The sequence below is a fragment of the Xenopus laevis genome, chromosome 2L (genome assembly GCF_017654675.1).
Source record: "Xenopus laevis strain J_2021 chromosome 2L, Xenopus_laevis_v10.1, whole genome shotgun sequence".
In the NCBI taxonomy this organism is placed as follows: Eukaryota; Metazoa; Chordata; class Amphibia; order Anura; family Pipidae; genus Xenopus; species Xenopus laevis.
Window position 1 is genome coordinate 29,144,332 of NC_054373.1, and position 27,229 is coordinate 29,171,560.

Genomic DNA, 27,229 nt, shown 5'->3' on the forward strand with positions numbered 1-27,229 from the left:
CCGTCCATACCGACCATTAGGCCTTAAAGGAGAAGGAAACCCCCTGGGTGCAAAAACCCTCCCCCCTCCATTGTGTTGCTTCCCCTCCCTCCTCCCCCCTGGCCTACCTGTCCCGCTGAGCAAATGCCCCTAACTTGTTACTTACCCGTCTGCGCATGTCCAGTCTACGGAGTTCACAGACGCCATCTTCTTCCAAGCGATCTTCTTCCTGCTTTGACTGGCACATGCGCAGTAGGAGCATTTCGCCGGTACGGATCTACTGCGGATGCGCCAAAAGTCAGTGACTTTTGGCGCATCCGCAGTAGATCTGTACCGGCGAAATGCTCCTACTGCGCATTTGCCAAAACGCCAGTCAAAGCAGGAAGAAGATCGCGTGGAAGAAGATGGCGTCTGTGAACTCTGTGGACTGGACCTGCGCAGAAGGGTAAGTAACAAGTTAGGGGCATTTGCCCAGGGGGACAGGTAGGCCAGGGGGGAGGAGGGATGGGGGGCAACACAGGGGAGGGGTTTTGCGCCCAGGGGGTTTCCTTCTCCTTTAACTCCACGGCGCAATGTCTTCCAATCAGCCGTGCAGAAAGGAAACGCAGGCGACCGAATATAATGTAAGTTATAGAAACATAGCACCTACAAACTACATGCATCCGAAACGACACAACTGTTGGATGTGAACGCTGCATTGTCATCCGACAGTTGTGCTGTATGTAGTTTGTAGATGTGATTTTCTATAACTTACATTGTATTCGGAGCCTCAGACTGGTCGCTTGCGTTTCCTCTCAGTGTGTCGGATCAGAAGACATTGCGCCGTGGAGTTCAACGCCTTATTTGATGTTTATTCAGGTGTCAAATCTCTGAATGGATCTTGCAGCTCTGATGGAATCCTTCCAGCAAGTGGTGTCAGTGCTGGAGCTTGGTTTATACGGCTGGCACTTCTTAAGAGAATATGGACTGGCCCTCCACCTACCCCGTCCATACCGACCATTATTTGTTGTTTTGATGTTTATTCAGGTGTATAATCGAATCCTCTGAATGCCTCCTGCAGCTCTGATGGAATCCTTACAGCAAGTGGTGTCAGTGCTGGAGCTTGGCATTCAGGGTCGTTCAAGCTCTCCAGATGGCCTTGGTGGTTTAGCACAAATGGAGGCCTTATTTTTCGGTGTAAAAGTTGTTCCCAGTCCATATCCTGAAAAACAGGTGAAAGTTCACAATGACTAAACATTCCAAAAACTAGAATGGCTGGAACAAGAAACTATAATGCGTTACGAATTTACAAAAAAAATAAAGATGAATTTAAATAAAACAGTAAGGATTTATCAATATTCATTTGTGCATATCTGCCTGTAAATCACAATTACGAGAATAGAAACTTACTCTGAAGAAGGGGTGCTCTTTGATCATTTCAGCACCAGCCTCGCCAGATCCAAGCCGATATTCTGGATCTTTTTCTATGAGCTGCAAAAAAAAACAGAGATTAAGTTAACACCCCCCTTACTAAAGTACTCGCTGCTTGTGTAATACACTTATGTCATGTTGTGAAAATAATAACTATATTATTATGTGTATGACCTTAGTATAAAAAGTCACTAAAAGCACGTGATACTGATGTTCTAGGGCCAACTTACTTGATATATAAAATTAGAGACATCCTCTGATAGGTCTTCTGGCAACTCGATTTCATCATAACGGATGCTCTTCATTAGCTCAATTGGATCTTCGCTGTTGAATGGTAACTGAAAAATAAAATCATTATTATTATTTCAGGTAAAACAATTTTTTTAGTCATACAGATACCATCACTCAGTTCAGCAGCAATGGCTATACAGTATTTCTTATATATGATAAAGGGAAGCCAGATGCTAATCTGAGATCTGTGATGCTAATGTGACTATATTTAGTCACATTATCTTAGGACAATGGCAATAATACCAAAATGTAGGTTGATAATACAGAAAGTGTCTTTACCTCATACATGAGCATAATGTATACAGTGACTCCCAAGGCCCACCAGTCAGCGGCCATGCCGTATCCTATTTTCATGTAGATCTCTGGGGCCATGTAGGTTCTTGTGCCGCACATGGTGTTCGTACGGTCGCTGTATCCAAATCCTGAAACACGAGAAACACTGTAAGTAAACTGCAGACCTGGAGCCCGAGTATATGAGACTTTCCTCAACTGCTGCTTCCAAACTACACACCCACTCACATCAGATTCAGGTAACATTATATTTTAAAAACAAACACTGTTATATTATACTATAATAATATTGTATGATCCTGATAACAATATGATTTGACTGTACTAGAAAGGCCTACAGAGAGATTTTCAGTTTACCTTGGTCAGTGTGCATAAGCAGAGACTGGGTCCCACACACCTTTACCCATGGCAGCCAGTTTCCATATATCCCAGCCTGAACAATAATCCCAGAAAGTCTCCAACTGGAGAATAAGGACAAATAAAAATGCTATACGCCGAGGTAGAAAACGTAAGACAATCAGGAAAGCCTGTATACTCCAGAATTAGAAACAACACTTACTGTCTTTGCTGAGGCCGAAATCAACGATTTTCAGATATCCCTCCTGGTCCAGCAGCAAATTCTCAAGCTTTAGATCTCTGCAATTAAATCAAATAAATAGTTAAGAAGTGTATATTTATATATTAGTAGTGTTAGCAGCATCTTCTGTAACTAAAGACAGTTTTACTGATATTAATACTTACCTATGTACAATGCCGATCTGGTGTAAGGCCTCCAGGCCAAGCACTACACATGCGGTGTAAAACCTGAATAGAGAAAAAATAAAATCCGGTTGTAGTGATATATTCTGCTGTGATCCAACCCTGAAAGAACACCCTTGAGAATCACCCCCCCATTCCCATTTTACTCACATCACATCAGGTTCTTGCAGTTCTACATGATTTAGGAAATCACACATGTCACCTCCAGGTAGATGTTCCATCGCGTAGAAGAGGTGAGAATCCGTTTGGAATGTTCCGTGCAGTGTTATCAGGAACGGGTGTGCGGCATGACTTATCCTCTGTAGAATCTCCTTCTCTTTGAAGACACTGTGGGGTAAATCATTATCACCATGTGAGACCCATACAAGGGAACATTACACTTATCCTTATGGTCAGACACAGCACAATACAGCAGATAATAACCAAATGCAAATCATTCAAAAGAATGTGAGACAAATTCAAAATGTAAAAACAGAAAATTGTCCTACATACTGTATGAAGACCTCACAGAAATGGGCAAAACAACTCCCCTTTTACTCACCTGTTCAAGTTGCCCTTTTCCAAAATTTGTGCCTTCTCCAAGGCCTTGATGGCACATAGTTGTTTGGTGTTTTTGTTCTGGGCCAGGAACACCTGGAGGAGGAAGGAAAGTTGAATTACTCTGGATACATTAGTAGTAACTAAAACCTAATTATGGAATGTGTCACTCACCCTTCCAAATCCACCTTCTCCCAACACTTGTCCCAGGTTGAAATTTTCAAGTGAGGTGGGGGATCTGGGCTCAACAAGGCTGAAAAATAATAGAAAGAAAAAAAATTAAATGTGTTTTGTTCATGTTTACAGACAAGATGAATCTTAGGAACTATAATTCTGAGTCAATACAAGAGAATACGTTCCAAATCAGATACCTGTTAGATGGTCCTTCTATGCCCTGTGTTTCATCACATGGATCTGAGCCAAACTGAGGGATGTCAAGCTGAAAGCAAATAAGAACAGTGAGCGGTATGCAGAAAGAACATCACAATTTGATATTTGCATTATTTATAATGAATAATTGGCAAATGTGAACCTTGAAGCAAAGTAAGTTCTTGCCAAATTATATTCATTAGCTTTTTATAACTTAAGCAGGTTGACAAGCTTCAATGTCTGTTGAAGAATCACATCTGTAGAATCTACTTACTACTAAAGGATGACTGGAAGAGGTGGAATTCCCATCATCCTTTGTGGCCTCCTCTGGCTCAGATCCTTGCTCCTGAATGGGGTCTATGTATCCGCTGTTATTGGACATGCCAGCATCAATTCTAGGAGCTTCTAAATCTGCAATAATGAAACAGAATAGTCTTAATATGATGATACACAGTTAATTATTATCGTAAGAACAGTATTTGAACTATACTTCATAAACGGTAAGATGGTCCTACTTACCTGAAAAAATTGGCATCACTGGTGGTTGATATGCATTTGCTTTAACGCAAATGGTCACCAGGGCCTCTGAAGAATTAATCATTCCAGGGACCTCCACCTTGGCATCCTTAAAGACATGTTAAGAAATTAGCATTAGCATGATGAAAAATTAAAAAAAGAACATTAAGTATACAGTTAGAAAATAAGTATGTATATATATATATATATATATATATATATATATATATATATATATATATATATATATATATATATATATATATATATATATATTTCATACCCTTACAATGTACTTACAAAAGAAAGCCAATTGAGATTGGTGGGGCTGGCAGTATCCCTGGTTTCAGTCTCTGCTGGATCAGAGCTCTCAGGCTCAGCAAGAGGAATGGCTGCTCCGGTGTTATGGGAAGAGCCAGGGTCCTCTTCATTTCCAGCAGACAGTGGAGATTCTACAACAATAAAAACACAATAGATGTCATAATACTAATACTAATGGTTACATAGTTGGGCAAATAATATAAGTTATGATAAGGACAAAATAATAAGTGCTTATTAGTAATGATCACACTTACCAAATGAAGGTGGCTGTGCCGGGTGGTCAGGCAGCTCTAGGGTGACAATATACTCCACCGGTGAGTCACAAATATCGGTGAGCTCCACTATCTCCACATAGTTATATTCATTTTCATGAATTGAATCAATCGATCTCTGTAGAAATGAACAAAGTTATAGCAATTAATAACCCTCCATCACCACCTATTAAGATAATTGTTTCTCATATATTGATTGTGATTAATATTCTACTGTTATACAGCAAAATCCTGGTTATGAGAAAATGTATTTTGTGAGCAATTACTGAAAAAGAGAAGAACAACTAATTATGTTGATATGTGGTATCAGTACAATGTGTGTGTAATTATCTGCCTCTGATATGTAAGTAGAGCCCCATGGTTGAAGGGGTTTGATTTAGTCCTGGCCAACCATTAGCTTTGCCCTCAACTCCCACACCCTCCATTGCCACCATCTTTACTGTAGACCCTGTAGACAAAAGGAAACATGAGCACAGACTTACTTCGCCTTTACACGCAGTGCAACCCATGACCGTTTCTCCTGTAATATAAAAGATATTGGTAAATTTCACAGCTAATGTGAAGGCAACATAAAGGCTACAGAACATGGATATGACATGACCAGAGAGTCCCTTTTAATGTCTCTAAATGCTAAATCTATCACAAGCTACTGTGTGTTTAGCCAGTGTTGGTTGGACATCCTAGGAGGGCTCAAATTCACAAACATTAGCTACAGATACTGCTAAATGCTATGATTTATATGGGGAAATAAGAAACAACTGATGGGAGTTGTTCATGGCTGGAGCCCACAGGGAACTCCTCTTATACTTTGACAGACCAGTCCAATATCTATTAAGCTTGGGGACCAGAAAGGGAATTGGTTGACTTAGTGCAGGTGAATGAGAAAGTCCACAGTATCAGCAGCATCTATGGCCCTGCAGCTGTTACTGAACTAAAACTCACAGCACCCCCCCAACTGACTTGGTTGTTGGCTGGACATTCCTAAATGACTACAAATTCTGGCAACTACCATTTCACAGTGACAGGGGCACAGACAAATCATATAAAAGTGATACTGATGCATCCCTGCACATTTGTGTTGATATGTTTTACTATTTCCATCCATTGAGCTGCTGTCCAACTGCCATTAACTGCTAACCTGGCTCATCAGTGACACAGACAACCTGCATAAATGTGTTCTGTTTCTGTTGCTAAATAAATAATGCTATAAGATATGCAATTCCTCCCTATTTATTAATGATAAACATAAAAACGTTGTTAAATTTAGTTAGAAAATAAATGTACTTACAGAGAGAGCAGGTAACAGGCTGTGACCTCTAGCAATGATGCTAAACATCTGACAGATGTCGGCCAATCACCTTAAGCTGGAGCAGAAAGGGGCGGGACAAGGCCCCTGATTGGTTGAAGACACTTTTCATCTCAGAGTTACCTCCAAACCAGGTGTCAGAGCTGCAGCAGTCAGGCATAGGTTTAGTTATAAAAAGTTACGTTTGTGCCAGGAAGGCTTTTATAGTGATACTGATACATCCCTATAGGAATCATAATAATTGGCATCACATTGAATCCCAGATATATCACATGTTCCTGTATTTGTAGGTAGGAGATTCCAAGGTAAACCATTGATATAGAATAATAGTAACAATGGCCAAATATGAGATTTTGACATTACTGTAAGATTTATTGCTTTACATTTGGGCTCCAACCTGTTGTCCAACCTATTATGTGGAATGCTTGGGACCTGGGGTTTTCAGGGTAAGGGATCTTTCTGTAATTTGGATCTTGGAACTACTAAAAACCATTTAATAAATTCAATACGATTGCTTTGTACCCCCAACCAATATTCTTGTAGCTTAGTAAAAGGTACCGTTTTATTATTACACGGAAAAAGAGATTAGCATTATTTGATCCAATGAGACTCTATGGGAGATGACCTTCCTGTAATTCGGTGCTTTCTGGATAAGGGATCCCATACCTGTACTGTGCAAGGACATGTACAGATCCAGATATCTGAAAGTGACAAGTCAGGCTTAGGAAGATAATGCTGCCAGTGTAAATAAACTTTATCTGTAGGGCTGTCATTACACCTGCTGTTTATTCAATGAAACTCTTATTATTGGGGTAAGTTTAATATGAGAGGGGGCTCTTATGCTCCAACTCTAACTAAGAGGTAGATTTAGCTGTAAAAGGGAGATATGTATAACCCCCACATGAACATTCCAGTGCAAAAAGATGAGACGTTACATCAAGGCTGTTTAAATAAAATGGCAAAAGGTGTGACCTTAAAGGAGAACTAACCCACCTTAAAGCTAAACACCCCTATTCATCACCATCAAATGTCCCCCTCCCCGCTTCCTCCAGGGCTTTTAGTTGTATTTTTAAACCCTCCCTGCTGCCCAGCCAATCCCAGAGCAAACCAATCCCAGGCCTCCCTACAGGAAATAATGACCAGAGTCCTACCTTTCCCCCATTATGGAAGCCCAGGGTGTCTGCAACAAGTAAGGACAAGAGCCAATGAAAAGGATAGACAACACTTTTAATATTCTTATAGATTCTCAATTTAACACATTTAAATAGATGGGTGATTAGGTACAGGAATACTTGGGCATGAGAAAATCATGGAAGAGGTACATAGTACCAAAAACCGCTATTCCCTGCCTCCTTTTGTATATAACCAAACAATACATACACTGGTGTAACAACTGCAGCTGGATTACATTATCTTTACAATCAGTCCTCCCATCAATGCTAGGATTTCATAATATTACATAAAACAATTTTTGCAATTGAAACAAAGCCTAAAAAAAAATCATACAAACGAGGAGCGCTCGTTACCTTTTATTCCCAGTACTAATACTACAGCAGTGTAACGGAGTGTTGCTTTCATAGCTCTGCTCAATGATAAAGTCCTGGTGCTGTACAGGCCAAAAGTGTGTAAAGGTCCAATGACTTCTTTAATTACAGTTTAGCATCCGAAGGCCCTGGTGAGAGTGTATTCACTGTCCTGGATTCATCCCTGTCTATTGAATAATTATCTGCAGCAATGCACCACCAGAAACTACTCATTTGAATCAAATTCTGTAATAAAAAATAAATTCTATCCAATTTTAAAATGTTCCCCGGCTACAACCAGTTTGATTTACAGGAACCACATCCCTCCCCTTTTATTTGTAACCCTTACCAGCTTGTACATTAAACTACTGAGATGTTTGTTGCTTTGTCATCTTATTTAACATTCCGACATGTAGACAATGACAGATTCACATGATTTGACTTGCATATAGCAGTTTTGCATACATCAGTACACAAGTTAAATCGGGTCAGGTTTAGTACAGGGGTGGGCACCCATATTCCCTGGGCAGGTTCAGCCTCTTGAACAGTCCTGGTGGCCCTCATTGTCTCCCTAAAAGTTACACAGAATCATGGGCTGCCATCTTGGTTTTTTGGTGGAAGCAGTGGGCATTAAAAGGATACTGTCATCCCATGACACTACTTGCTGCTATGCTTTTAGCTGGTATGTCACAAGCAACTACCAATGAGTTCCCTTTGCAGATATCAGAACTTCTGCATCGCTAAGTGACTGACCCACTGGGTCTAATTAGTCTTAAGTATTGCTCAATGATGAACAGGGCTTGTCTAATGCACAGTGATTCAGGGTATGATTATAGACCTATAGACTTAGGGTGCCAGTGTTGCTGTGAAATGACCAATGCCAGTAGAAAAGCATGATGTACTGAGGGAGTGTGTTGTGGGACTGAGCTGCACTCATCAGAGCCTAACATAAGTCTAATTTATTATAGTTATCTCCTGGAAGGCCAAAAGGCTCCATCCCAAACACTCTACCCTCATGACTGCCACAGGGGATCAGTTATCCAACCAGCACATTAACTAATAACTCATTAAGATTTCAGAATACTCACGAATAGGGGGTTATTTAATAAACCTCAATTTTTTTTTCTGGTCCAGGTGTTTTGGGCCAAAAAAAAAAACAACAACTTTTCTTTCAAGATTTATTATACCCAGAAGCTGCACAAAAACCAATGCGAAAATCCTGCATCTCAAAATTGTTGAGGTCATGTAGAAGAAAATAGCAGATGTCCCTATCCCAATTTGAAGTTATGGTGGTCTGTGCTGTGTTAAATCCGATAATCTGAAAAATTCAGGTAATCTGAAAAAAATCAAGTTGCGAGTAAAGTCCATATAATTTGTACGATTACTGTTTTTGTTCAATTTCATCTGGGTTTTTTTCCCTGACCCGACTTTTTCCAAGTTATTTTATTGATAAATAAGATAAAATCGTGGATGGGAGTTAAATTCGAGTTTTAATAAATAATCACCCCTAATGTAAAAATGGTGTAAAGCAGCTAATGGCACACATTTTCCTTGCCCCTTGCTGAACAGATTCCACCTGTGTGATTGGTGCATGCCTGTCACGGCTTGGTACTTTACAGTGTAATTGTGTTCTTTATTGGCACTTAACAATCACCTATAACAATATTTACTAGTTATGGGGCAGGAGTCCTCTGATCCAGTTTTGCCATTATTCTTTTTACCTTTACACAACTCCGATGGAAACTTTTTTTATGTGGATGTGAACTACTAATTTGCTTTAGCTGGAAATCAGTTTTGTGAGGTTGGAAAGTTCATGTTATATGTATATTTTCCTATAAGCCACGTTGTTGTGTCATATTTCTTCACTAAACTCTAAGAATATTTAATAAATTAGGTTATAACTTCTGATCCTTGGTTTATATTGATCACCTGTGGCACCCTGAGGTGGTGTCATGCTTAGTAACAGTTTTTTGGTGTTACTGGTGCAAGGGGATTACATTACGGCCTGCTTACGTGGAAGTCTGTCGTCGATGATCAATGCTTATCCCTAGTATAGAATCTCAATAAAAGAAGGGGCATCTTTTGTGAAATCTCCTGCTGAAATATCCAGACATAAGTTTATAGTGAATAAGCATTGGGCTGATACAGTAAACCAAAACCAAGTGCAACACAGAAAATAAACACGGGATAAAAACTCTGGGCACCAAGCTCATGGAGTTGTACACATATCCTGAAAGGATTGATATTTGATACTATTCTAAAAATGATCATATATAGTCTGCATGCAAACATGTGGGGATGTTACAAGTTACATTTGAAGATACCCGTGACTTGGGCACTCAATAATTGAATGGACTCTATGCTAATATTACTAATGCTTTAGGTAGGACTGAAACCAGTTCCCGAGAGCTACATACTGTACATGCTTCCAATATCCCAAAAAAAAAAAAAAAAAAAATCTTCAGCTAAGCTCCAAAAGCAACACAAACGGATTTGGGCTACTGCACTTGTATAATAAACTTCATATGAAACAGAGAAATCTATGCTGTAACTGTAAGGACTACACCAGACTTGTGCATGAACCTAAAGAAGAAACGTCGATCCCATGTAGTCCTTACTGTACTAAAACTCTGGTATATAAATGTGCTAATGAGGGCTTGAGTCCAACAACCACTAGAGGGCCATACATGGGGAAACCCCTGTAATAGACACTTGCTGATTCTGTATAAGTGCATGTTTGCTTAGCAAAAACTCTGCGGTGCCCTGTGCCGCTCACTGACCAACCACCAGTTTTGCACTTCAACAAAAACCTTCATAATAGCAAATGCAATGTGCACTTGTTCAAAGTCTTTGAAGATAGTAATGCAAGGGATAACATATCTGTCTGAGGGGAGGCTTCCTTTACTCATTATCTTGTTCTGGGACACCTGAGTCCAGCTGCACAAGTTACACTGCTGCTTCTTCTTCTTCTTCTGCAAGTCTCAATCCACAAGTGGGGCGCACACTTCATCCCAGAGCAGATACAGCAGATGCATTTGGCCAGGCTTCTTTATATTATCATATCTAGAAAAAATAGATACAAGTGAGTTACATAATGAGCTATATTCATTTATTACAGGGAGAACACAATGATGTGATGCTATTGTTATTTTGTTGGGCAATACTATGTAACTTTATTCAAACAGTGGAACATCTGTTCAATATTTTCACAGTGTGGACTAAGCAGCGCTCTCTACCTCCTATATCAATTTGTTTTAATTAACGATAATATAATGATGACTCATAGGAATCCCATGAGACTCAGGGATATAATGTAATTTTGGGGTTATGAACTACACATTGGAACACTGCTGGCCTAGTCTATGACAGATCTTTTACTGAAATACTGCAAAATCTTGACCACCATAACTTCTTGATATTTTGGATCCTATTCTTATCCTATGAGTGAGTGTCCTTTCTAGATCAGTATGCATGCTACCCGATCCGTGCACATGCTACATGTAAAACCTTCAGTGTAGAACACAATGTGTAATAAGCAGTAAGCACAAGAACAGACTAAAAAAATGGAATAATAAGGCATTTAGTACATACAAAATCAGATAAAGCCATTAAAATCTATTCTGAAGTGACCTAAGCAACTGCAGGAAACACACATGGCTATTGCTTATTGTGTCCAACCTTTGTAGATTTCTCTGGAGAAGGACTCCTCTGTGCCTGCTGCATGACGTCATTCACAATCATCTTTGCTATCTTCCAAGCCATTTCTTCTTGGGCCTGCAATCAGAAATCAAGATCAGTGATATAAATCATATTCCAAGCTGAAATCATCCTAAAGACAAAAATGTACTATAATAAATGGCCGATCTGCTAAATTTGGTCTTAGTAAAATCACTTAACACGACTAACAATAAGCTAAAGTTCAAACATCTTGCTAATGTAGCCTAGGGTTACCAGATTTCTTGACAATTCAGGGGATAATGAAGTAACAAATGTATGCTGCAAGACAGCCCTAAATGCATTAAAATGAACAGCCAAGCAGTTGTGAAAACTTAAGTACTAAACTCAGTTTACATAATATTCATTGCCTTTTTGACTTTAAAAAATACATTGTGGGGGGGGGGGGTGCTAGTGAGCAGCGATCCAAGATGGCTGGGAAGATAAATTCCCAGCCCAAACCTTAATGGCCACAATCATCCCCATCCGCAAACCAGACAGAGACTAGTCAGAGTGTAAAAATTATCGCACAATCTCTATCTTAAATTTGGATATTAAAATTATGGCTAAAATTCTTGTTACCCGCCTTAATATAATTTTCCACACCTGATACATAAGGATCAAGTGGGCTTTGTCAGAGGGAGTCTTCAGACCACAACCTCTACAGGGTGAAAGGTCTGCTTACAGTCAGAGGCCCAGCTACAATAGATTATTTAAGAGAAACTTATGACCTCCCAGAAACTGAGTATTTTCGAGCAAATCAATTATTACATTTCGTTACAGAATGTTGGCCTTAGATACCACAGAGCACACCTTTTTTGAGAAATGGTGTATAGATGGGATTACCCCCCTGAAAGCGATCACTTTTATATACAGACATATTAACTCTGCAACCTCATAAGTAGGTGAGCGTTATATCCAGTCATGGGAAAAGAAGCTGGGGAAGTCCCTGACAGAAAAGGAGTGGTGTAAGCTCTGGGACAATTTAAGGAGAAGCTCCAACAACACGATATTACTCGAATCTGGATACAAGGTCCTCTTCCGTTGGTATCTCACTCCCAATAGGTTAGCTCTTATGTACCCAAACCACGAAAACAGCTGTTTTAGAGGTTGTAATACTCCAGGGACGTGGTGCACATATGGTGGCTATGCCCATGTGCATCAAGATATTGGATCAAGGTGTATAATTACATTTTTGGAGTCTTGAATGTCAACTTACAGAAAGACCCTACAAAGCATAAATGGGGGCTCCTCCACAAAATGTAACAAGGACACAGAGAAAACTAATTAATCATATTTTCTTGGCAGCTAGACAAGTCTTAGCTCGGTCCTGGAAATCTCCAAACATAAATTTCAATCTACTCAAACCCAAAATTGATTGGATTTTTGTAAACGAAAAATTGACTAGTATCGCGCTGGATAAATTTCCCATGTTTGTGAAGGTGTGGCAACCCTGGAGAGATTATAGATCCTTCCCTTCCCACTTACTGACACTTTAACCTATGGATAAGGTATAGAAAGCTCCAAGCTGGGGATTGAGATTTAGAGGGGACCGCAAAGGGAGGAAATCCACTTTGTATTTCTTTTACCTTTTTTTTTTAGTATGTTTCCTTTTATTACTTTTCTTTACAGTTTGTTCTAGAATGTGTACAATTGTGTAATACTTTAAAGCTTACAACATATATACTACTTCTTAGTTATGAATATTTATGTTCGAACTGAATTTCATTCGATCACAAGATCGGTAACTAAAACAAGTCAATACCTATGTTGAATATCTCATTGTAATGTACAACCAATTGATATTTCAATGTCATTTCATTGGTTAAACATGTGATATTGTTCATGTCTTATTTGAAAAAAAAATAAAAATATTGAAAAAAAAAAAATACATTGTGGCCTAAAGGCAAAAACACATAAGGTGACACTGAATAGTGTCTGATCGATCAGCCTTGTGCTGAATACTGTATGAGGGGCCAAACTTGGTATGATCACCTTTTTTTTGCTCCATTAATTTATGATCATTCATGCAGTGTTAAGTGAAGAACAACTGCGGCTTCTCTTCATTTCCCCACATGGTGGTGCAGTGTGCAGAGATTTTGGTTGGGAAGGTCTGGCTGGCATACACATCCCGAAAACCATAACAAAGCATTTCCTTGGTCTAGGCATGGCTAGCTTAAAGGACCAACATCAAAATTTTTTATTGTTTTTAAGTAATAAAAATATAATGCAGTGTTGCCCTGCAATAGTTAAACTGCTGTGTTTGCTTTAGAAACACTACTATTATTTATATAAATGAGCTGCTGTGTAGACATGGGGGCAGCTATTCAAAGGAGAAAAGGCTCAAGTTACACAGCAGATAAGCTCTGTAGAACACAATAGTATCTGTTATCCACTATTTAACCTGTGCCATATAGCCTTTTTTCAATTTCCGCCATTGCTACTCAGCAGCTTGTTTATATGAACTATGGTAGTGTTTCTGAAGCAAACACATCAGTTTTACCAGGGCAGAGCAACACTACATGATATTTTCATTACTAAAAAACACTTTAATTTTTTGGTGTTACTGTTCCTTTAAGGAACATGCATTTTTGGATAACGATAGCTAAAGTACCGTACTCAATGCAGATGGAAAGATGCACAGGAATCCTCACCTCATCAGAGTTTCCTTGGACCCATTTCTTCATAGCTTGAGAGAACATGGAGCCTAAAAAATTTAAAGGAACCATCTCATAACTGAAAAGACTATTGTTACACAGTAACATAAAAAATAGCTAAGGGTATGAACATATACGTTGATGTTTGTTCTAAAACTCCTATGCTTGGTTATTCTGTCTGAAATTAAAACGAGCAAGCTCTGATTACAAAATATAGTAAACCCTTCTGTTTGACATATTAGCATGATTGCAATGAATACAGTAGCAAACAAATTCTATTTTAAAATAGGAACTATAAAGTACAAGAACAAGTGCAATTTATTCAGCACACAATAACTGGTTTAGAATTAATGTTGCAAAATTTCCACTGTATTTACAGGATCACTGAAACCCAAGCTAAAAGGTATAAAGAGCCATTTTGGGTCCCGACCTGTGGGTTAAGTATGCATGTGTTATAAAGAATCTGTTAAATTCTGCATACAAACTTCTCCTCCAGATAAAGCCATTCTCCACTACATGCAAGTGAGCACACCATTTTGTGTGTTTCGGTTTTTTTAAAGTTAGGGCTTTTGCAAAGCTCAATCAGGATCCTAAAATTCTTATATAAATAAATGTTGAGAATAGTGCAGACCCCGAATTAAGGTTATGGGTAATCACAGACAAGACAATTTTGCAGAACAGTAAATGTTAGAGCTTCCTGTGTCCTAAAATCATGGCACTAACTGTTTTTGGAGATTTTACCTTTCGATTTCTTCATGTCCGGCTCAGGTTCCGCTTCTCTAATAAACTGTCCCAAGTCACTGACTGTACCAAAAGTCATTTTCCTGCAGAGAAATATGTCAAACAGAGCTTAACACTTAGAGCTTAGCTTAACACAGACACATTCTTCTTCTGCTGGAAGTGGCTGTTAATCTTCATCTATTATTGCTTTGACTGACTACAGGTTGGTCGAGCCTTTTTACCTTGATTATAAAGAGTCGTTGTGCCATGAAGCCAATGACACTAGAGGGCAACCCATGCTTACAGACATAAAAGCACTTACCCTGCATATGTGCGTTGATACAGGGATTCAGGATCCAGACTTGCAGCATCAACAATTATTGCTTCGTCAAAGTTTTTCAGTATCTTTACATTGCTCTTTGTAACTCCAGGCTGTAATACAGAGATAATGAATATCAGTGCCGGCTACAACCAATATCCTTATTACAGGTGTCACTTGGTGCCTTATGATGAGCTTGGACTACATCTTGAAAAATATCTGTTACACACTAGGGAACAAATTAACCCTCAGAGGTCCATGGCCTTTATGAAGAACATGGCCTGCAGATTTCTGTTTTATATGGCCACAGAACTTCACAATTATTTTAAGGTTATAAAATAAATCAGGGATTACATTAGACTCTATAGAATTACAGTAAATTGTGCATTATTCAATGAGTGTATGCCAACCAGAGATACAATTTATTAACCAATCAGGATTGTAGACTGGAGATCATTTGCATAACCTACAAACAAGGAATTAAGTGTTCCATAAAGAAACAGACTGCTGGATACACACATATTATTTATAGAACATGAGGTACCTCAATGTGACATACTCGTCTCAAGGCAAATGCATCAATCACAATGAAACAATATGTGAATGGTTCTGCTCAGATAAAGTGTGCTACTGTTTGTTGATATTTTGGGGGTAGTCGGTACACAAACCCTAGTGAGTACAGTTTCCCTTTCAGCAGATGGGCATTTTTATTTCCATTGATCCCAGCACTGCTTATATTTTCTAGCTTGTTTTAAGCTGGCCATAGACGAGCAGAATATCGGACAAACGATCGGTGCCTTTTCCGACCAGCCACTAACCATTCAGATAAAATAAAGCAGCAAAGAGAACAAACCAGCCGATGTCCTGCCCGTCACAGCAATAGTGCCTAACAAATTATACTGGGAAGCTCAAAGCGATATTGTCAGATCGGCAATACATGCAGAGATATTATAGTCAGCCGACAGAAATATTTAAATTGCCCGATCGTCCAAAGGCTGATCTCCTTGGGACGAAAAATGACGGGACTGTCCACACACGGTCTGAAAATTGTAAGAATCCTTGATATGTGTGTGGAGAGTCCCAACTGGATCTTTGCGTCTTTGGCCAGCTTTAGCTGTGCCTCTGGTCCGGCTTGACTTCCCCCATCAAGCTCTTTTGGTTTCATCTATGCTGACTATGCTGACTATCCTCAGCATAGTCAGGGGGCCTATGTTTTGGCCTCCCACCAATTCAACGGATGTTTCAATTTGGCGAAAGGGCAACTGCCAGATCCAAGGTGCAGCGCTCTGCATCTCCTCCTAGCCAGGCTCTAAAGAGGATTTTTCAGCTTGCCTTTAGTTTAGATTCAAGGGGAGGGTGCATTCGGCAGTATAACTTCTTCGATGTAATTTATTGCTGTAAGAGAAGGTCGAGCGGTGAAGGAATGCACGCACTGACTTTTTGGGGGTCTTCGTGGTTTTTAGATTCATGGCTGACGAGTGTGTCGCTTTACTGCTTGCAGCATGTTTAAAGATAAAGCTGAGGAATAACACAAGGGACTAAAAACTCCTCAGTAAAGCCAAAAGAACTAACTTCTGGTTTAGAAGTCTGGCTAGGAAGAGATGTGGAACTCGGTACCTTGGATCTGTCACCTTTCACGTTTTGGTAAGACAGTGTACATCTGGAAGCAGGTCTTTATAATGGTATTTTGGATAAAGCATTAAATATAATAAAATTTCTGCAGGATAGAGCTGTATGTGGAGAAGGGTACATTCGACTTTTAACTTGAAAAATTTTAGTGTTACAATTCCTTTAAGAAACAGGTAGATGATGTAGTTTCAAGTGCCTTTGACTCTGGCAGTAGAACTAGAGATTTTCTCAAAACAATACATCCACATGTACCTGTTCTATACTTGCTGCCAAAAATTCATAAAAGCCTCATTAACCCCCCACGGAGACCCATTGTATCAGGTATGGGTTCTGTATACCTGGGGATAAGGAGGTGATGACGTCACGCACTGATGCAGGCTCTGCAGTAAAAGACTGGTGCGCTCGCCGATTCCGGGTTTTACGTGCACTAACGTGTGACGTCATCATGCTGCTGCATGAAATTCAAATATTTAAAGGGGACTTGGGCAAATGTTCATTGCCCAAAGTAAAGGTCTTTTTACAAGTTCCTGGGTGCTGTGTATTCTAGTTGTTACTGATCCTGCCTGTCCCTGGTTCTCATCCTGTCTGCTGCCTATCCTGATTATTGCCCATTTTGACTACTCTTTTGTATTCCGATATTGTACTGCGATTTGTGTACTGTGATCCCGACCATTCCTACGTCTTCTGTTTCTGTACCGTATTGATTGTTACCGACCCGGCCTGGCTTTTGACTACGTTCCTTGTTTCCCATTCTACAACACCATGCTTGGTTCCCTTGCTTGCTCAGAACTCTCTCCTTAATTCTCCCACACTAAGACCTGGCGGCATGTGAGTAGCGGAGGGCTCCACCTGAAGCCAAAGGCAGCTGCTAAAGGCAGAAGATTGGCCCGAGACCAGAACCTTGAAGTTAGTTCTAGGTTTGGGAAACCCGGCAATATACTAAAATACCTAGATAATGGTTTAACTAAAAAAATTGTGGTCAGGTGGTACGAGAGGCCATTAGATGTTAGTACTCCATAAGTGGTTTTGTAAGCATCTATTCTAATGTGTCTGGCCACATGAAGGAGCTGGCACACTTGTTTGGTTTTGAGTGGGTATAAAAGGTGATTTGGGTTATGTACACAGTTAACACCTGAAGAAGGATCCTTGATGCGAAACAGGTAGTGTATTTTATAATAAAAAGACTTGCTGATTGATCCGATTCTCCAAAGAGATATTGTAGTTGATTTATGAAGTTTGGAAAGTCTGGTGGTGCCTCTCTGTATGAGAAACTAATTTACAAGGAAAACTGCGGAGACTATAACTTATATCCTGCTGATGCCAAGCAGAACTACATCTGAAAGAAACAACAGCACACAAATGTCTTTGTGCTATTAGCTAATCATACTACTTTTCCAGTGGCAGCATTCAGTACCTGGGAGCCAGGATTATCTGTAGAGCTTATGTAGGGTGAATGGATCGGAGTGCCTTGGGCCCCCTGACTAGGATTCCCTGCTCCCCTCCAGCTATAATCATCACTTTGCACAGAGTGGATGAGATCATTCAAGTATTTGTAGTAGAGGTTGCTGGAAAGGAAGCCAGGCAGGAATACCTGTAAAAAATATTGAAAAAAAAAAAATTATCAAAATGAACATTATAAGGAATAAACTAAATATCCCTGCAGGAATTCAACAAAACAATATTAGTTAATTTAATTTACACAACTAATAACTATTTGTTATCCTCTGTACTAAGAACAGGTTGTTCATCTTTCAGAATAAATGCAAAAGTGATCAGAGATGTACTTTTATATTCCGTTTCCCAAGTTACAGCCTTTTATAATACAAAGCAGCTCCATATACAAGTGCTTCTTCGTGGACTGGTATTTGTTTTATCAGTTTCTCCTCTGCAAAAAGTGACTCAACAGAACAGGGCGATAGATGAACTGGTGATACAGTAGATGATCCCATTTGAATTCCAAATACATCATCTATCTATACAAGATATCTTTTCACTCTGTTTCAAGGCTTCTCTTAAATACCATTTAAGCAGTGATAAGTCTGGAAATCCATGACGCCACACTCACCTTTTCCATGGTGGTCCAGGCCTGCCGTAATGGAGTAGTAAAGCAGTTTGGGAGCGGACCCCCTTCTCTACAAATGTTGGATTCAATTTCTAGTCGTACAGAGTCATCAAAGCCGAGGGGATGAGTAGCTTGTAATGAAAAATACCTAAATAACAAGGGGATCAAAATGAATAAACATACCAATACAACCAAGCAAGCATAATATAAAATGACATTAAAGGTCAAGTCAACCCACATATAATAATTTGCCAAATAAAAGAAAACATCTAAGCAACTTTCCAATATACATTTACTAAAAATATTCAGTGCTCTTCAAATTATTGAAGAGCAAAAAACAGTAAAAAAAAGTTGCTATAGAAAGCAGCATTTGCTTAACCTCTAGTTGATACTTTTAAACAATGTTGCAAAAGTCTTAGTTCCCCAGCAAAGACAGGTCTGTTAATCAGCTGCCTTGTTTTACATTGTATTAACAGTCTGAGCCATCAGGGCAGAGAATAGAAAGGGACACACAACCCACTGCTTTCAAGAGCAATACATATACAAATAAGTTAAAAACCATAGAAAATGTGTAATGAATGTATACTGCAGTTTGTTAGAATTGTGTTTTCTTTTATTTGACAAATTTTTAGTTTGGTGTTGACTTGCCCTTTAAGGAAGCAAACGAATATCTTGTTGAGGCATTTTGTCATCTGTGACAAAAAAAAAAAAGAGAATTACTCACTTATCATATAAGATCATTGCATCATTTTGCGCTTCCTGCCCATCATACTGCCCATTTTTAGCAGCCAGTTGAGACTGGAAGTTATCTGCAGCCAACCAGAACTGCAATATATTTACTGCATCTTCTTTCTCCATGTACTGCAATAAATAAAGAATTCATTTTTCATGACATGTTATCATGAAAGCATTTGTTTAATACCAGGGATAGCCTGGCATATGCGTAGGAAGTATTTAATCAAATAAACCACAATTTAAGTGCTCCCCTACAGTTTTGACAATGGCTGACAAAACCTGTGCAAAGGGGTCTGTCAATACTCTAAGTCAGCAAGGGCCCTTGCCATTAAACTATAATAGGAGTTACAGGTGGGGAGAGGCATTGTGACTAGTCAAAAAACACTAGCCTAAAAAAAGAAGAAATGATATGTTGTTGCAGAATGAAGTGTGGCCCTGTGCACCTTTAGAACTCATGTATATTCCTTGAATACACAAGACCTGTGTACCCTACAGCTGACTTGGTATGATCCACCTACTTACTTGTACCCAGACAGCTAAAGCTAACTGAATACAATCAAGGTCCTTTACTTGCACAATTGCAGTGTGCAAAGTGCAACTGCAGATGGAAATCTACATTTTTCTTTGGCCAAAATTGAGCCTTTTGCCCCTCATAATTCCAGGGTCACCAGAATGTTAATGAGACAGGTGTCTATTTGATGTTTGCTGATAAAACAGCATTAAGGTGTGATTCTTTAGGAACAAGTCTGCTGCACCTAATCATACAACCCACTATAGAAACCCTGTAAATACCACCACATTGAGGGTGGCAGTAGCTTCAGGATTGCCTTGCTTCAACAGGTGCGCATGTCAATGTTTTCACAGCAGAAGACTAATCAGCACCACAGTGTGGAAGTGTAAGGCGTGTGTTTGGATGCAAGAAACTTCTGAGCTCAGGCACACTGACCCCTATAATGTGGTTTCATCCAACCAAAAACTTATGGCTAATGTAAACCTATCCACTCCCCAGTCAAGATAAGAAATACAACAGCACATGAAGCACAAATACAGATCAGAGTTCCATAAAGTCCAGGCAAGAACTTCCACCTTACTCAGGCTGAGGAGGTCTCTAGTGGGGTGACCTAGTGTTATCTTAAGAGACACCAAATATCTCATCAGCATTGTACACTCCCTTTCGAATAAAAAAAAAGAAAGAGAAACGATACTCACCTCTGAGAAGTAGAAGAGTGCCGACTCACAGAAGAGGATGTCGGCCAGATAAACTGTTCCACTGGTCAGCACCTCAATCTGATATTTACAAAAATGGTGACTGAGCAGAAATTCTGTAAAGTGCCTGTAAATACAGAACAGAGAAATCACTCTTGAAGATTGTCAAGAAACAAGCATTAAAATGTAAACAAACGGATTATAACGAAGGAAACTGGAGCTGATGGGACAATGAACGCATCAACGAGCCGATTCGGTCCTCGAACTCCAAGAAAACAGGATTTTTGATAGTCACCGTTTCTCTGTAGTCGATAGGGGGACACAGGGACTCTTGGGGTTAAGCTCCGCCCTCCAGGAGGCAGGACACTTAGATGAAATTTAAAAGTGGGCGTGTCTGGGTACTCAAGTCTAACCCCACACTGCTATAATCCCTGAGTTTGTAACAAAGAGACTGCTGAAAGGAATTATCAATAACTCAACGTGCAGAACTGTAAAACAGGTGAACCTTTCCATAAGGACCAAAATGGTCAACTTGTCACTCAGGGACGGGAAGCCCTGTGTCCCCTTATCGACTACAGAGAAACAGATTTAACGGTGAGTATCAAAAATGGATACCCAAACCTGCCGATGAGTAAGTTGCCCTTAGAAATCCCTCAGAAGGGTCCTTGAAGGCAGGAGCGTCCGTGACTGGCAATGTTGTGGACTTGGATAGTCTTGACACAGGGGCATCAACTGTTGGTGGCATTGCCCATTTGTCCACTAAGTCCTTGGAGAAAGGGTAACACTTAGAGAGGTACCTGCTGGGGGATTGTAGCAGGAAGTTCCCTGAATTGTGCCTGTGCCCCGAGTTCTGTCCCCTGGAGGGTACTGGAGAGGGACCCGGGTGAGAAATCCGCTGCTGCTGGGTTGAGCTGAAGCATGGGCAGTATGTGGGTGGAGTTAATTAAACCTCCGCAGGGAGAATAAGAAGCGACTGCGTTTTAGAGCAGTCCTGTAGCCGAGTTAAGGGCATCTGTAGTGCGGAGAAACTGCCCTTTTTGTTTCGCGCTGAAACAAGATGGTGACTGGAACGCACTGCGTGCGTCCGTGTAGGGAGAGAGTTCCCTCTCCCGCGCGGTGGAATAGGCAGAAGTAACCGGCGCTACAGCAGAGGATACCGTGCAGGGAAGGGGCGGCACCGCAGGCAAGGGAACAGGCTGGAGGAGAGCAACACTGGGAACAGAGAGTAAAGGATTAACTCCTACTCACGTCATGTACTCCCCGGTCAGCTCTGATTCCCTGTATGTGGGTTGCAGGCATCATCTGTAATGGTCGGTTTTAGCCTGCAATGGCTATGCAATGACCCAGGTGGGATTCCCTCGAAAGGGGGTTTTACCTATAAGGGTACAGATAGCCCTGCCCCTGGTGTACCCCATGTTGCTATATATTGTTATCTTCTTGTCTCAGGGAGTCCATCACACTTAAAAAACTGAGGGATTATAGCAGTGTGGGGTTAAACTGGAGTACCCAGACACGCCCACTTTTAAATTTCATCAAAGTGTCCTGCCTCCTGGAGGGTGGAGCTTAACCCAAAGAGTCCCTGTGTCCCCCTGAGACGACAGAGCACTATCAATTCTGCCTGATCGATATCTGACCGATTTTTGCCATGATATAGATCGGGAAGACCTAGTCAGAATGCCTGTGTATGACTACCTTTACACTGGCTTTATGCTATGCACAATTAAAAACAAACAAGTTAATTAAAGAAAACATACTCTTGCTCCATGGCGCTGAACACAATGGACTGTGCTGTAACAAAGCAATTGGGATCCACTTGGCCGTCCTCCCCACAAATCTTAGCTGCAACAGATAAAATATGTTATTCAAAGACTTTCTTTATATGAACTCTGTGCTCACAATACAGGACTCTTACCAACAATATCACTTCGGATTTCCTCGCTGATCGGGATAGGTTTAGCAGCATCTGGAGAAATGTATTTGGTGAAAGTGTGAACAGCATCTCGCTCTATGCCTGCAGTTAAAAGAAGACACACAAATATTGGCAATAAATTAACAAATAATGCCAATTTTAACATTCTGCTTTCAATGCAATTTAGAGTACAGGGAAGCAATTATTTTGGGCCTGCTTTATTATACTATGCACAGAGCACACAGCTGTTATTAGTCTGGTGAATTGTTAAAAAGGCAGAAAATCTGTAAAACCATGAAGCAAGGGAAAGAAGGCTGTAAAGGCTGTTTGGTTAGATCCGGATTAAAGTGGTGGTTCACCGTTAACTTAATATTAAGTATGTTATAAAATGGCCAATTCTAAATAATTTTTCAATTGGTCTTCATATTTTATTTTTTATTGTGTATTTGCCTTCTTGATCTAACTCTTTCCAGCTTTTAAAAAGGGTTCACTGATCACACAAAAATAATGAATGCTTTGTAAGGCTACAAATAAATTTTTTATTACTTTGTTATACACTCTCCTATTCATATTCCAGTATCTTATTGAAATCAATGCATGGCTCCTAGGATAATTTGAACCCTAGCAACCAGCTAGCTGATATTGCACACTGTAGAGCTGCTGAGTAAAAAGCTAAATAACACAAATAAATAAAATACATAAGTTTCATCTTTACTGATCGACTACAACCAGTATACTTTTTAATGGAAGTGATAATGACTGAAAAAGAGGTAAAAAAAAGGCTTCAATAAATTCACATGATCTTTTAAGACAGTAGTAAAAATTAATTTAACTATTACACTGCTTTCATGGGGCTTAACAGTGCACCTAGTGTGGTCAGCTAACATGCCTTTCGTGAAGCACTTCTTCACCAAATACTTTTTAAGAGACAAATAGAGAACTTACTCTTCATAAGCTTCTGAGACATATCTGTAAATCCTGTATGTGTGGGGGTGTTCTTTGCAGACGTGACATGCATGGAAGACTGCTCATTAACGGGCACAGTTTGATCGGGGCAGAGTTTGAGGTGGATACTTGGCAGGCCTCCTGTATTCTGTTTAGTTTCCAAATGGTTAGAAGCACTGGTTTGTTTTGCCCCTGTGTCCAGTCCTTTCAACCTAGATGTATGATGTGGCATTTTAGAGAAATCCTGAGCCTGCTCATCTGCAGACGCTACAGACAAGTCTGGTCTTTTCAGAGATGGTGATACTGGTTCTGCCAGTGAGCTGTGCTTGATGGTGTTTAAACTGAACGCTCTTATCCTAGACCATGTAGTGGAGTGAAAGCTTTTAGCTTCCAGCCAGAATTTCACCAAATGTTCCATTCTCCTGAGTTCCATAAACTGGATAAAATATGGGAGAGCCACATTATCTTGTAGCACCTGTTCCAGGGTCTTTGAAAGGATGGACTTTGTCTCTTGGGCCTCATACTTCAGACAGGATCGACCTAAGCATCAACAAAAAGAAAATTACAATAAAGTCATTCACTACCCTTAATAAAACAACCAAATCCAATCTAGGTATTATGGTAGGTCTCCGAGTAGAAGAATGTACAGACATGTGGTCTGCCTGAGTTGGTATGACGCTAACTAAAGGCTGGCATTTTGTGGCCTTGAATTACTTCTAGATCCCGACGGACCTCATTCAATTGCCGTCTGCTTTGCAAAGGCTTCGTGTAACCCAGGTCTGGCTTTTTTCAATGGCCATGTGTAGTAGGCTTTGGCTAAACAATGACGGTATGTACTAACCCTCTGACTTCCGCTAATGGCCCCAGTGCTCTCTGGCTCTCACCAACTGCCCCGTGCACACGACCTTTGGCTGCTGCCAACAAGCCATGTACTTGCCTTCTGGCTCTTGTCAATGAACATAAGAAAACCTTCACAACTGTTTTAAATGGGATACTTAGGAGCCTATACAGGATTCAGACTTCTTGCCAACCTGTTTGTACTTTAGTTAACTTTGGCTTATTTGCTCCTTTTTATGCAACATTATCTTTCAGTTTTTAGAAAATTAAGATACTCAGGAACTGGGCAACTGTTAAAAGAAGCTTCACTAGTCATAACTATGAACACAATAGTAGCCCGATTCTGGTCCTACCTGCAGCCCAAGTGATTTCTTACCAAGATCTCCAAAATGTGTAGCTTCCATGTGCATCGGGTGCTTCTTGAGGGCAGCAGTTCTGCTGCTTGAGTAGGAGTCCATGTTTGCAGAGATGGCATTGATAGCCACATAGCTGGGTCCGGCAGCCTGCAGCAAAGCATTGTTTTTCGGACTTCTAGATGGGGAATGTACTGATGCCGGTGCTTGAGCTGATCAAAGAATAATAAACATAACAAATAATCAACCAATGTTACAATGTGATATGTTGAGTAGGTCCTCTCACAAATCAAATTCATAGTTGTAATGTAAAAGGGTTGTTCACCATTGCGTTAACTTTTAGTATGAAATAGAGATTGATATTCTGAGACAATTTGCAAATGGTTTTCATTTTTTATTATTTGTCCTGCTGTCCAGTTTTCAGTTTCAGCAATCCGGTTGCTTGGGTCCAAATTATGAACTGGAATATGAGCAGGAGAGGACCTGAAGGCAAGTAATAATAAAAAAAAAAAATAGCAATAATAATAAATATGTTTCTTTACAGAGCATTTATTTTTAGAAAGGGTCAGTGACCCCCATTTGAAAGCTGGAAGGAGTCAGAAGAAGAAGGCAAATGATCCAAAAACTATAAAAAATAAATAATGAAGACCACTTGAAAAGTTGCTAAGAATTAGACATTCTATAACATACTAAAAGTTAACTTAAAGGTGTTCACAACCCCCCTATTAAGCTGTGGCCCCAGGCTACTATTGTCTCCTTTGATCGGGCTGGAGTTATTGGGTCTTCCACAAGTTCCATTTAAGTTTGGCTGCTACAGTGAGAGAACAGCCAATTTAACAACCCACCTTTTTGAGTAACCGCAAGACAAAAGCTGGAATTAACTCCCTGTGTTTTAGGGAAATTAACAAGGTTCATAAATGTGTAGTGTGGTTGGCACCTGTTTTTGTTAAGGTCCAAATTACCCTAGCAACCACGCACTGATTTGAATAAGAGACTGGAATATGAATAGGAGAGGGACTGAATAGAAAGACGAGTAATAATAAATTTTTAGCCTTACAAAGCATTTGTTTTTTAGATTGGGTCAATGACCACCATTTGAAAGCTGGAAACAGTCAGAAGAAAAAAAGCAAATAATCAAAAAACTATAAAAGAGAAAAAATCAAGGCCAATTGAAAAATATTGCACAGAATTATACATTCTATGACATACATAAAGGGTAACCAACCCGTCAAGCAACTCTACAGTATCTCATATGCTGGCATGAGTTTTGAGCATCTCTCTACAAGTGTGGTTTAGAAAAGAATGCTTTACCTCTAAATATCTTCACATCTGGCTTATCTTGATCTTTTCCTTTGCCTGGAAAGAAAAAAACAAAAAACAATGATATATGCATTAATATCTGGGCTAAAATACATACCTATTTAGACGGTTTTGAAATATCCAACTGAAAAGTAATCACTTGGTAGTCAGGTTATTTTAAAAGTGTACTGCTTTATTATATGAAAAGCACTGGGCACTGTAGGGGTGAAGCCTGATGGCAATGGTAACAACGCATCTTTCTTTGGTGACATGTCCTGCACCCCATTTGGTTATGGTGGTAGCATACCAGTGTGGATACATCTGTATCAGGGCAGGACAGAGGCGTCTGTATTTGCACAGTATAGACAGACAAAATGGATAAATTATAAGAAAAAAAACACACAGTTGCAGTCACTTAAATTTGCCTGTGGTTGATTCACAAAAAAATTCTTTTTATTTAAGAGGTACTTAAGGGATACCGTCATGGGAAGACATGTTTTTTCAACATGCATTAGTAAATAGTGCTGCTCCAGCAGACATCTGCACTGTAATCTGTTTTTCAAAAGAGCAAAAGGATTTTTTTATATTTAATTGTGAAATCTGACATGGGGCTAGACATATTGTCAGTTTCCCCGGTACCCCGAGTCATGTGACTTGCGCTTTGATAAACTTCACTCTTTACTACTGCACTGCAAGTTGGAGTGATATCACTCCCCCCCAACAGAACAATGTGAAAGTAACCAGCTAAGTCCCTGGTAGAAAAGCACTCAATGGTAAAATCCAGGTCCCACTGCGACTCCTTCAGTTACATTGAGTGGGAGAAACAACAGCCTGCCAGAAAGCAGTTCCATCCTAAAGTGCTGGCTCTTTCTGAAAGCACATGACCAGGCAAAATGACCTGAGATGGCTGCCTACACACCAACTAAAAAAAATTAAGGATGCACCGAATCCACTATTTTGGATTCGGCCGAACCCCCGAAACATTTTTTACTTCTTTTTTTTGTTACAAAAAGTCATGCAGTCTCCCTCCCTGCCTCTAATTTGCATATGCAAATTAAGATTCAGCCAAATACGAATCCTGCTGAAAAAGGCCAAATCCTGGATTCGGTGCATCCCTAAAAAAATACACTTGTTGGGATAGGAATTAAACTTTATTTGGTAGAGTGAATTATGTGCAGTGAAAACAATGTAATTTGGGAATAAAAAATACACGATAAAAATCATTACAGAACGTTGCCACACAGCCTGCCCCTCCTCCTGTTCTGAATTG

At 39.9% G+C, this 27,229-nt stretch overlaps 2 protein-coding genes across 2 annotated transcripts in view; both read right to left on the minus strand.

The window, feature by feature from the left end:
• Positions 1-505: 505 nt before the first annotated feature.
• LOC108705945 (serine/threonine-protein kinase N1-like) lies at positions 506-5,254 on the minus strand. The gene is made up of 14 exons (XM_041581224.1): positions 5,228-5,254; positions 4,728-4,863; positions 4,453-4,604; positions 4,156-4,261; positions 3,911-4,047; positions 3,639-3,706; positions 3,442-3,520; positions 3,272-3,363; positions 2,881-3,057; positions 2,713-2,775; positions 2,531-2,607; positions 1,960-2,102; positions 1,369-1,727; positions 506-1,180 (listed from the first exon to the last, which is right to left on the minus strand). The coding sequence occupies exons 1-13, from the start codon at positions 5,252-5,254 to the stop codon at positions 1,605-1,607; spliced, it is 1,380 nt and encodes a 459-aa protein (XP_041437158.1). The 3' UTR covers positions 506-1,180; positions 1,369-1,604.
• A 2,005-nt stretch (positions 5,255-7,259) lies between these two features.
• Positions 7,260-27,229, minus strand: part of akap10.L (A-kinase anchoring protein 10 L homeolog) — a 29,803-nt gene continuing 9,833 nt past the window's right edge. The window contains 14 exon segments of the mRNA NM_001091289.1: positions 7,260-10,637; positions 11,253-11,348; positions 13,943-13,995; positions 14,687-14,769; positions 14,988-15,097; positions 18,028-18,204; positions 18,679-18,823; positions 19,400-19,536; positions 20,620-20,743; positions 22,371-22,455; positions 22,529-22,627; positions 23,471-24,010; positions 24,684-24,872; positions 25,972-26,016. Coding sequence (NP_001084758.1) covers positions 10,632-10,637; positions 11,253-11,348; positions 13,943-13,995; positions 14,687-14,769; positions 14,988-15,097; positions 18,028-18,204; positions 18,679-18,823; positions 19,400-19,536; positions 20,620-20,743; positions 22,371-22,455; positions 22,529-22,627; positions 23,471-24,010; positions 24,684-24,872; positions 25,972-26,016 — 1,889 coding nt within the window. The 3' untranslated portion in view covers positions 7,260-10,631.